This window comes from Artibeus jamaicensis, unplaced genomic scaffold (genome assembly GCF_021234435.1).
Source record: "Artibeus jamaicensis isolate MK-2021 breed Jamaican fruit bat unplaced genomic scaffold, CSHL_Jam_final scaffold_537, whole genome shotgun sequence".
Lineage (NCBI taxonomy): Eukaryota > Metazoa > Chordata > Mammalia > Chiroptera > Phyllostomidae > Artibeus > Artibeus jamaicensis.
Window position 1 is genome coordinate 45832875 of NW_026522047.1, and position 11625 is coordinate 45844499.

At 42.5% G+C, this 11625-nt stretch overlaps 1 protein-coding gene across 1 annotated transcript; it reads right to left on the bottom strand.

Moving 5' to 3' along the window:
- Positions 1–202: 202 nt before the first annotated feature.
- LOC119038881 (putative zinc finger protein 833) lies at positions 203–9631 on the bottom strand. The gene is given in 5 exon segments (XM_053658497.1): positions 203–3136; positions 3139–3852; positions 4214–4274; positions 4477–4602; positions 9491–9631. Coding segments are annotated over 2 exon segments (759 nt in total). The 5' UTR covers positions 3658–3852; positions 4214–4274; positions 4477–4602; positions 9491–9631; the 3' UTR covers positions 203–2896.
- Between the last annotated feature and the right edge of the window lie 1994 nt (positions 9632–11625).

Consider the following 11625-nt stretch of genomic DNA (forward strand, 5'->3'; position numbering starts at 1 on the left):
GCCAGGGCAGTCCAGCATTCATAGAAAGCATCTGGGAGCAGAGCTTTTGTCTGTAAGACGGAAATAAGGGCTTTGAAGGCGAGTCAGAAATGACATTTGACATAACAGCGAGGCTTAGTGTATGCACACCTTTTCTCAGGGCGCACCATCCTGTGTGGGTTCAGAACAAGCCGCTGCAGGCTGTGCCACAATGGTGTGCAGGAAGTTTTGAACTCAAGACACTTACCAGCAGGCTCAAGAGAAGCTTCTGCCTCTCCCTTCAACTACCCAGAAGAACTTGAATTAGAGGCTTTGGCCATAAGAAAAGATGATCAGCAATAACCTCCTTTTGACCCACCTATATAGCAGGGCAACCTTCTATTTACTAAACATCTGCTCTTCTTCTCACCCTGTAAGGACCCTTTGAAGACCCCAAGGTGCATGACCTCAGCCCTAGTGCAGGGTGTCTCAAATACCTGATCCCTTCTTATCTGAACCTGAACCTGTCCTGGGTGTGGGTGTAGGGTCTGTGCTGTGGAATGAACTCGAGAGGGGCGAGAGCAGTGCAGAAGAAGGTAACTCTCCAATTGGGAGGACTCCTTGGTGTGTGTCACTCAGTGTGTAGAGCAGCAAAATGAAAATGCCGAATACTTCAACGTTTTCAGATTTGAAGATAAATGAAAAATCCTTTCAATGTTCAATGTAAAAGTACACCACAAATATCTGTGATTCAAATCAATACAAAGCCGTGAGTTCCAAACAACAATGTCCTAAGTCACAACCACATAACCCAGATACAAAATTTGCAATGATGGCAAAAATGATGAGGAACCATGTCCATATCTTTATTGGGAATCACTATCATTTATCAAAGAGCAGGGCATTCTGTATTGCCACCTTCTACTTACTTTCACACCCTAGTGGTTCCTGAAACAGTTTTTAACATTTTTTAGATTACGGAAATACAAGTGGTTAATGATGATATCCTTACTCACGAGGCTGTACCCTCATGTAAGAATATATACACCCGTGACTCCCTGTTATGTCACATGTCATTTCTCACTTTCCTCCAAAGCTCTTAGTACCATATCACAAAACAAAGCTTTATGGTTTGCTATTCACCTCTCTATTCTCACAAAAGTATAAGTGCCAGGATTGGAGGAACTTGTTTGTTTCATGCCTCACATCCAAATCTCAGTGTCTTATCCCAGGTTTCTCTTCAGTGTGATTTCATTGAGCCATATAGTTAAGGGACAAAGGATGTCCAGGAACTGTCACAAAGACAGTAGGAAAATCCCAGCAAATGCCGAACTGGCCTTTTCCAACGACCCCTTCACAGAGGACAAACAAAGCAGTATAAAAAGTTTCACCTAACTATACATTAAAATACACTTCAGTTCACCCAGAGATCTAATAGGCTTCAAAAATGTTAGGAAAATATTAACTTATTTAAGGAAAAAGCACTGTCTAGTAATCTTATGGACTAACACTGCAAGATAACTCCCAGAGTTATCTCACCTCAGTATTTTTTTCTTATTTAGAAATCTACATTGTGCCCTTGCTGGTGTGGCTCAATGGATTGAGCATGGGCTTGTAGACCAAAGACTTGCTGGTTCAATTCCCAGTCGGAGCACATGCCTGGGTTTCAGACCAGGTCCCTGTTGGGGGGTGTGCGAGAGGCAACCACACATTGATGTATTCCTCCCTCCCTCTCTCCTTCCCTTCCCCTTTCTCTGAAAATAAATAAAACCAACACGAAATCTACATTGCAATGATATACTTCACAAAACAAGCTTGATAAACACTACATACATACAACTTTAAGACTAATTCTTCCATGTTGAAATTTGGAACATTATACATGGATTAATTTCCATCAAGATTTTTCATGTCATATAGCTTTCTCTCTTTTCCCTGAGATTTTTCACATGTAAGGATATATGCAAATTGAAGCTCTTCCAACACTGTTCATACTCAAAAGGTTTTATCCAATGAGTCCTTTCATGCCTTTGGAAGGAACTGGAATGACAGAAGGCTTTCCTACATTTAGCTATAGTGTATCTGAAAATTTCCCACCACTCCTTTTATGTTAAATTAGGATTATTATGCAAAATGATACCCTCTCCCTACAGGTCACCTGGTACAATCAAATTAAAACTTGGATGAATACCTTTGGAAGCCACACCCCTTTTTGATGTTTCCTCTTGGGAAAAACGTTGGACTTGCAAAGAGACCTCTCTGCTCCTAAAGTAAAATCAGGATGGGCAAGGATAGTGCATGCTCACTGTATTCAATAGTTTGTGTGTAAAGTTAAGGCTTTCCCACATTTCTTACATTTATAGTTTCTTCTCCAATGTGATATCTTTCATGTCCTTGGAAATCTTGTAGAGAAAGGAAAGCTTTACCACATTGCTTACATTTATAGGGTTTCCTTCATGTGTGAGTCTGTTCATGTTTTCAAAGATAACTGAGACAACTGAATTCTTTTCCACATGTTTTACATTCATAGGGTTTCTCTCCAGTGTGAGTTCTTTCATGTGTAAGGAACTGTGATATCTATAACTTTTACCACATTGTTTACATTCATAGGTTTCTCTCCTGTGTAAATCTATTTGTGTGATTCTAAGGTAGTATAATATCTGGCTTTACTACGTCCTCTATATTCATAAGGTTTCTCTTCAGTGTGATTTCTTTGATGTCTTCACAGGTAACTGGGACTACCGAATGCTTTACCACATGTTTTACACTCATAGGGTCTTTCTCCAGTGTGACTTCTCTCATGTGCTTTTAAAGAATTCTAATCACTGTAACCTTTCCCATGTACTTTACATTCATAGGATTTCTCCCGTGTGAATCCTTCTATGTCTTCGAAGATAATTAAGACGAGTGAATTCTTTTCCTCTGTGATTGGAATGTTTTACAATGTTTCCAATGTTTTACATTCATAGGGTTTCTCTCCACTGTGATTTCTTTCATGTGTTTTTAAGGAACTGTGATATCCAAAGGCTGCTCCACATTTTTTACATTCATAGGGTTTCTCTCTTGTATGAGTTCTTCTGTGTTTTTTCAAGGCAGTGGGACCACTGTAAGCTTTACCACATGCCTCACATTCATAGAATTTCTCTCCTGTGTGACTCACTTTGTGTGCTTCTAAGGAACTGTATAGTATTTGAAGGCTTTGCCACATTGCTTACACTCGTAGGGTTTCTTTCCTGTGTGAATCCTTTCACATTTTCGAAGATAACTGAGACAAGTGAATGCTTTTCTACATATTTTACATTCGTAGGGTTTCTCTCCAGAATGACTTCTCTTGTGTGTTTGTAGGGAACTGTGATGTCTGTAGGCTTTGCTGCACTGTTTACATTCATAGAGTTTCTTTCCAGTGTGACTCCTTTCACGAATTTTAAATGAACTGGGAGAAACGGATGCTTTCTCATTTTCCTTGCATTTATGAAGTCCGTCTCCACAGTGAGTGACCATGTGTGCTGGAAGGACTGAGAGATCACTAGATGCTATCCCACATGCCTTATACTTAAGATTTTCTTTGGTTTCATCTACTTGAAAATGCCTGATACTGAAGGCTTCACCATATATATTATGTTCATAAGGTTTATCTCCATTGTGATTTCTTTCATGTTTTCCAGTACACTGCAGACCAGTTATGTGGCTGTTCTCCATATGGCTTGTGTCCAGTGTGACCTCTGATATTCCAGTGGAGACAACTGCTGTATGAAGGCTTTCCACATGCTGTTTTCTTCACATGGTTTTCCTCCAAGAGATTTCTTGTTCAGATTGAGATTTGAAATAAGGCTGAAGTTGTCTCCACACTGAGTACCCTCTTTCCCATCACGGATTCGCTCTACCACATGACTTCTGGAAAACAACAAAAAGCACATTATTCATGATTTATTTAGGGTTGTCATAGTTATTAGAACATTTGAACTAAATTTCTATGGTTTATAGCAAAAAAAAAAAAAAAGGTTTTCTGCCTTGTCTGAATGGCTTGAAATTGAATATACTGAGTACTCTGCAAGAAGACTTCAGCCCTGCTATTATCAAAACAGTGATATTTATATATAGGGTCTATTAATGCTGTGTTTCATTAGAACTTGTTTTCAAACACCAAATCCCTTTGTTGTATATAAGAAAGTAATTTGGTGGAAATTTTCTGAGAAGTGGTAGCATAACAGGCTTCTCACGTTAGAGGCTGCTTTCTGTTGTGAGTGTGACTTACCTTTGTCTTCTCCCCTGGTGTTTGTACTGATCTTCAATGTCATCATCTTCCCACTTCTTTCCTAAAACACAGACCCAGAAAATTTATTCCCAAATAGTAGAGATTATAGAAAAATGATCAGTTCTAGTTCTATGATGGGCTGTGACTGTGCTCAGTTTATTTACCAGTGTCCTCCCTTCCAATATTACACATGTTAGAACAACTTTGATGGACAAGAAACACCTGTCTTCTGACTAACAAGGTGAAGACAACTTGTCACTTACCGACTGAGGCCAGGTTCCTGAAGGTTCCCCACTCACATCTCTGTAGATCTTCTTCTGTGCAGGCTGCAGTAAGACCAACTCCTCCAGACTGAAGTGCACAGCCACATCCTCAAAGGCCACTGAGTCCTGAAACAGCCCGAATATGTGCACAGTACAATGAGTGACACAGCCCCGGACACTCAGACCCCATTTACAGAAAGGTTCCATATGATTGTTTCCTAATCATATGTCTCCTGTTGTCTCCAAATATTCATTCTATTGTTTCAGTAAAAAAAAACAACATATCTTCTGTTCATATTTACTTCCTTATAAATTTTACCTTATCATAAACCCATGAAAATTAATACATTTTTAAGTGATCACACTGCATCCTATTTTTCTCTATGGCACAATTTAGAGTATGATGGGAAATGACAAATGCTATGGAAATGAAACAAGTATTATCATTTTAAGACTTTCAACCCAAGATGACTTCCAGTCAAGATGGTGAAGTAGGTAAATTCTATACTCGCATCCTCCCACCAACACATCAAAGTTACCACTATTGTACAGAACAACCATCACTGAGAACCACCCACAAGGTGCTGAACAGAAGTCCTACGACTAAAGATAGAAAAAAGAAGCCACATTGAGACTGGGAAGGGGTGGAAATGCACAATGAGCTGTTCCCTTACCCACGCGTGGTGGTTAAAACTCAGAAGGGCTCTCTCGGCTGCAGAAGTCCCCACTGAGGATCGAGGGCTGACTGAGAAAGCCAGTGGAAGTATGGCTGAGGGAGACAGAGGGCTTCTGGAGTCCCAGGCATTTCTCTTAAAGGGCATAGATTTACTCCAATTCACTCTCTCTGAGCTCTAGTGCTGGGGCAGCAGCTTGAAAGGCACCGGGAACATATGGGGAGGAAATTAATTGTCTGGATTTGAGGTGAGCTGGAGCGGCAGCTTTCTTAGAGACAGAAGTGCTGGCAGATGTCTTTGTTCCTTTGCTGAGACTCGTCCCCATAGAGCCTGCAGGTGGCCATATCCGGGTCTCCATCAACCTGGCTAACCCTGAGACCTTGCCCTACCCAAACGTTTAAGAAGTGACCACTCGATGGGTCCACCTCTTGCACAGGGTTATAGTCTTAATTTCCCACCTTTACCACCAGGATATATTGGAGCCATCCGAGCCTTGGCCATAGCTTCACTCAAACACACAGATAAATCCCAGCAAAACATCGATCCAGGACCATCTTAAGGAGGGTCCCAATCTCATACGCCTGCTCCCAAATGCTTAGAAATTTTCAAAACTGCCCACTCTGGTCAGCTGCACATGGAACTGAGGCACGGCAGGCTCAGCAACACCTCCCAGGGCAGGACACCATCAGGCAGCATAGCAGGTAAGCAAGTCTGAGCAAGTGAAGACAGTCCAGGGGCGTGCCCATGCCGCTCATGGAACCAACTGTCATGGTCACCTGTTGAGGGATTGTTCTGATACCAAGACCAGTACTGGTGTGGCTGAGAGGATAGGAAAAGGCTTGGATTTCACATAACAGAGGTCTCTGAGAGGGCAGGGCAAGCTATTCAAGCAGCTCTCAAATGACTTGAGAGAGTTTAAAAAATGGCCTGGGTTTTTACTGTGGTAACTTGGTGTTACAGAAAATAAAATACTCACTGATGGTCAGGCAGATTTTCTTCAGAACCACGCCGACTTACAGAGACCATTGTGGTGGGATTTTACAATGGAGAAAAATGAGCTTGGGCTTCATTCTGAGTACAGAGAGCATGGACAAGTGGGACTTCCTGACCAGAGACCAGGGTGAGGGTCAGTGGATGGAAAAGTACTTAGAGAAGAACCAGAAGAATCAGGGTTCCTGCTAAACCAACCTAACAGGATTCTTGGTGCACACAGGCCAGGGTAACCAGACACCACCTGACAGTGGAGGAGGAGGAACCTGGTCAGATAGGAGGGTGGGGGATTCTGCATCACCCAACTGGATTTTGCAAGGAATTATAAAGACAGGCCTGGGAGAAGATTCAGGAGCCTGACAAAGTTTGGTCAAGCAAAGAATCTTTGTCAGGGGCAAGGCCAGGGTGAGAGTTCTGCACACAGAAGGGCTTTTGTGGTTGGAATCTGAAGCCAGTGCCAGGGGAGGGAGCCTGGGACTTTCTCATCCATCTGTCCAGGTGAGGATAGGGAGGTCTAAGCTGTCAGCAAACACCAGACAGTGTGGAGTCTGACTGTTCACTACAAAAAGATAGATGGGTAAGAACAATATGCATTTGTGATGTGTTGTTTTTATAAAAGGAAATAGCAAGAGAAGGCTCAAGAAATAATAAAAACCTGTGTATTGTAGGGTGGCTGGAGTGACATTTCTGGAGGAACCAGACATGTGGGCAATGAGTCTTCTAAAGTTAGACTTCTCTATCTTACAGATTTATTTAAGATAAACAAAGAAATTTATATATACCATGTTTTACTGTCTAGTAGTCTTTCCTTAATTTTATTTTACATAGGAAGCCATTCTAAGATTTAATTCCTTTAAACTATAATGGTTACAAAAGCACAAACCACTGAAAATTAAAATGTACAAATCTCTTGCTAACTAAAAGGACAAGTTACAGTCATCCTACTTTGTCCCCCACCCTTATCTCACACGGGTGTCTTTTCAGGAATAAAAGGCATATTATGCTGCAATAGGCATTTGGTTTTAGCTGCTTACATGTAGAAGGATTTTCAGAGATTTACATAAGTGTTAAGTAGTTTTCTTCATGGACTTGAAATAGAAATTCAATTACTTTTGCCTTTTATAGTTCAATGGTCTCTAGGGATACCCAGGCACAAACACTGATGACGTCAAAATGAAAATTGACCTGAGAGTTTAAATACTCATCTCATATCTTGAAGTTCTCTTGCCTAAAAGAAACAACAATTGTTTAGTTTCACTATTTACTTGCCTTAACAGTATCATCTCTCTTAATCCACTTTCATTTTGAATCACAGAAAATTAAAAATGTTATTTCACACACAGGGAATAAAATTACAAAGTGCTCAAGGAAACTGGAGCCAAAGGGCTGCACTATCCAGTGGATAAAGGATCCAAAGGAAATGCAGTATTGGAATCAGCTCTGATGAGCAGCCTGCTTCCCACAGGGCAGAAGAAGAGCCCCTTTTAGAAGGTTCAGAAGGTTCTACATTCTAGCCTCTCCAGGTTGAGACAGAGCCCCTGAAGTAGGGGCTCTGGAGACAGTCCCTGGAGACAAAGGGGAGCAACAGCCCAGTGGTCGTGGGATTGAACTCTGGGAGCTCGGACACCCTCCTCTTTCAGGCTTTATCTCAATTGGATGCAGTGTCAGATTGAGCCCAATGAACTCCCAAATTCACAAACCTTACCCAGGACACAGGCTCCTGACTTTCAGACTTTCTCAATGTGCATGAATTACACCGAGTGCACCTCACTGCGGCTGCAAAACTCCATCCTATGCCTAGAAACAAGCCCAGGCGAGCCACAACTAAAACCTCAGGAGTGCTACCTGCCTTCCCTACCACATGCACCTGCATCCCAGCTTCTCCCAGGGCACAGGCTCCTTCCATGGTCGGCGTGAGCAAGAAGGACTCCTACAGGGGAGGCTCCCCAGAAACAACTGGGCCTTCAGCTACTTCCCTTTGCAGGTCATGGGGCCTTAGCTGGGTCACTGACCTTAGGCTTCAGCTCTTCATCACACTGCTTTGGACCACGTGGATATTTTAAATGACATAAAGCCCAGTGTTTGAAGAACCCTGAAAACTCATACAATGCCAATGTTTATGTGTAAATGAAAGAAGAAAACTGTAAGTCATATTTCTAGTTCAACAAGAAAAACCACAAATATTTATTACCTTCAGAAAATAATTATATTATTATTTCCATGACAGGAAGGCAAATAGTTAAGCATACCCAAATACTTCTGATGTTCAAGTCTAAGCCTTGGAATTCCACTTGAAATCACCCCGAAACCTCCCAAACAAAAAAGAAAATGAAGACTTTAGAATAGTACTACTCCTGCTCAGGGGAGAAAAATGAGGAACAAAAGTTTAAACACATTCAATGTAATACTGAAATATTTTGTTTTTTTCCTGAAATTTACCTCTCATGCCTCTTTGAAAATACTACTTCACATCACCTTTCAAGAGCTATTGATTAAATACATTTTAATGTAATACCAAAAACAAAGTAAGTCTTTTAAAGGTGACAGACTCAGGAAGGGGCAGTGCCCACAGGAGAGAACACCCAGAAAAGTTTCCAAGGAGGAACCTCCACCCAAAGAGCTTCCTAGAGGATGTCTGTGCCCAGGGAAGCTATTGGGGGAGAGGAACGTGGATTTCACACAACTTATTCCAGGTAGTTAACCTCCCAGTTTTTCTCTCATGTAAAACAATTTTAACACACAAAATTTAAATATTTAAAATGAGCCATGTGGAAAAATGATAAACAATCAAAATACATCTGTTAGAAATAAATGCACGCTGGAAGAGAAACAGTTGATTCTGCGAATCGGAGACCAAAAGGCGGCATCTAAGAACGTGGACAGAAACATGAAAACTTATAGGTTTATTGCCGGTCCCCGGAAGAGCTAGCTGGAGGGAAAGGGTCGTGGATTTGGGACCCTGCTCCTCAAACATTTTGAAAACTTCAGGTTCCCTTGAGAAGAAAGAAGGGACTGGGGACTACAGACGAGAGGTCCTCTCTTGCACGAAACCCCGGAGACAGAATCACAATTATACCGGAGGACCGTCGCTATGGTCACCGAACAGTCTGGGGAGACGAGGGGCTGCGGGTGCAGAGCTTCCCAGGGAGGGTCCGGGGCGAAGTCGCCGCTCAGACAGGACCTGGGGATCCGGGCTGCCGGCCCAGCCCCCACGACGCGAGCCAGTGGGGACCGAGATCCTCGCAGAGGCCCCGCCCAACGCGGGTCTGCAGACTCCTAGCGGGTCTCTCCAAGACCAGTAGCAACCAGCCCCTCCTCCCGTGTGAGGACATCCGGCCACTCACACTCACCATTTCCGGGCTTCTCCGGTCCCCCGGCTTCGTACGGCTCCGGGGGCCAGTGCAGGTAACGCCGGTTCAGAGACGGTTCAGACGTTTGAGCACGGCGGTGAGGCGAACGCCGGCGCGGCCACGAGCGCCCCCGGTTTGCCGAACGCGGCCCCACCCACCTGCTCTGCTGAGCCCCTGATTGGACAGTTCTGCCTGAGCGACGCTGCGGGTTACAGGTGAGTGGCTCCACAGAACCATCTTCCGTCGGTTGGCACGACCTGTCCCCTTCAAAGTTGTTTACTTTTTAAAATTATTTTTAATTTTATTTATTTTATTGTATTTTTCCATTACCATTTATCCCTCCCTATACCCTCTTCCACCACCCCCGCCCCTCAATCTTCATACTTGTCCGTGTCTATGACTATTCTTTTTTTCCTTTACTTTTTGCTGGATTCTCCCCGTCACTCCCCCGCCCAAGGCCCCGCAGAGTTGTCAACATGCTCTCTGTGAGTCTGTCTCTATTTTCCTTGTTAGTTCAGTTTGTTCATTAGATCCCACCAGTGAAATCATATGGTAACTGTCTTTCTCTGACTTCAAAGCTGCTTGCTTTTAACAACACTTTGTCCTGGTCCTAGAGGGACACTAGAATCTTTCTGCCCCTCTTTGTAAATGTGAGGACACAGGTGTGTGAAGGGAATATCAGACTCAGTTTCCAGGTGGAGTGACCCCCTTTTCTTGAGCAAGAGGGGCATCCAGGCCAAGCCAGGCTGGGACAAGGGTGTCTGGGGTCATTCTGGGTTAGAGGTTGGCGTAAGATGCAAGGCCACTCCCAGAACTGTGAACCTTGTTTATAAATCCATTTAGAACTGACCTCACCAGGCTCTGGCTGGGTAGCATCATCCTGATACACCAAGGCTGCAGGTTATAATCCCCAATCAGGGCACACATAAGAATCAACCAGTGAATGCATAAATAGGTACAGCAATGAATCACTCTCTCTCAACAAATCAATGTTTCTTTCTCTCTTTTCTCTCCCCCTTCCTCTCTCTCTCTCTCAAATCAATAAAACATACCTTTTGGTGTGGATTCAAAAAAAACATGAAGCATATTATTTATAATTTCTCTATTAGTGATTTTATATTAATTAGAATATTTGAACTACATTGGATGTTTTATAGCAAAGTGTAGGTTTTCTCTCTTATCCAAATTGTTTGACATTGAATACACTGAATGTTCTGCAAGACTTCGGCCTCGCTGTTATCAAAACAGTGATAGTAATTACAGGGTGTAATAATGGTGTTTCCATATGAACTATTTTATAACGCTGAACATATATCTTAAAAAGTATTTTATTTATTTATGTTTAGAGAGGGGAAGGAAGGGAGAAAGAGAGGGAGAGAAACATCAATGTGTGGTTACCTATCACATGCTCTCTACTGGAGACCTGGCCAGTGACGGAGGCATGTGCCCTGATTGGGAATCAAACCGGTGACCCTTTGGTTCACAGGCTGGCACTCAATCCACTGAGACACACCAACCAAGGCTCAATATATATGTCTTATAGGAAAGTAATTCGATGAAAATTTTCTCAAAAGTAGTAAATTTGGAGCGTGTATTGTTTTGGTTGCTTCTTTTTAAAACTTTGTTGTGTACCAGGTTTCTCATGTGAGACAATCTTTCTATTGTGAGTGGGACTCACGTTATTTTTTTCACTTGTTTTTGAGCTGATCTCCAATGTTATGATTTTCCCATTATTTACCTAAAATGTAGACCCAGAACAATGATTCCAAAATTTTAGAAATTCTAGAAATATCATTAATTTCTAGTTCTATGATGAACTGTGACTATGCCCAGTTTGTTTACCAATGTCCTCCCTTCCTACATTACACATGTTAGAACAACTCTGATGGGTAAGAAACACTGTCCTCTAATTAACAAGGAGATTAGTTGTCATCCTTACCTATGGAGGCCAGGTTCCTGAAAGTTTCCACATCACATCTCTATAGAGTTTCTTCTGTGGAGGATCTAGGATAGCTCACTCCTTCAGGGTGAAGCTCACAGCCACATCCTCAAAGGCCACCAAGTCCAAAAAACCCCAAATATGTGATTTGTAAGACTGATAGCATGGGACATCTAGACTCGACTTATAGGAAGGT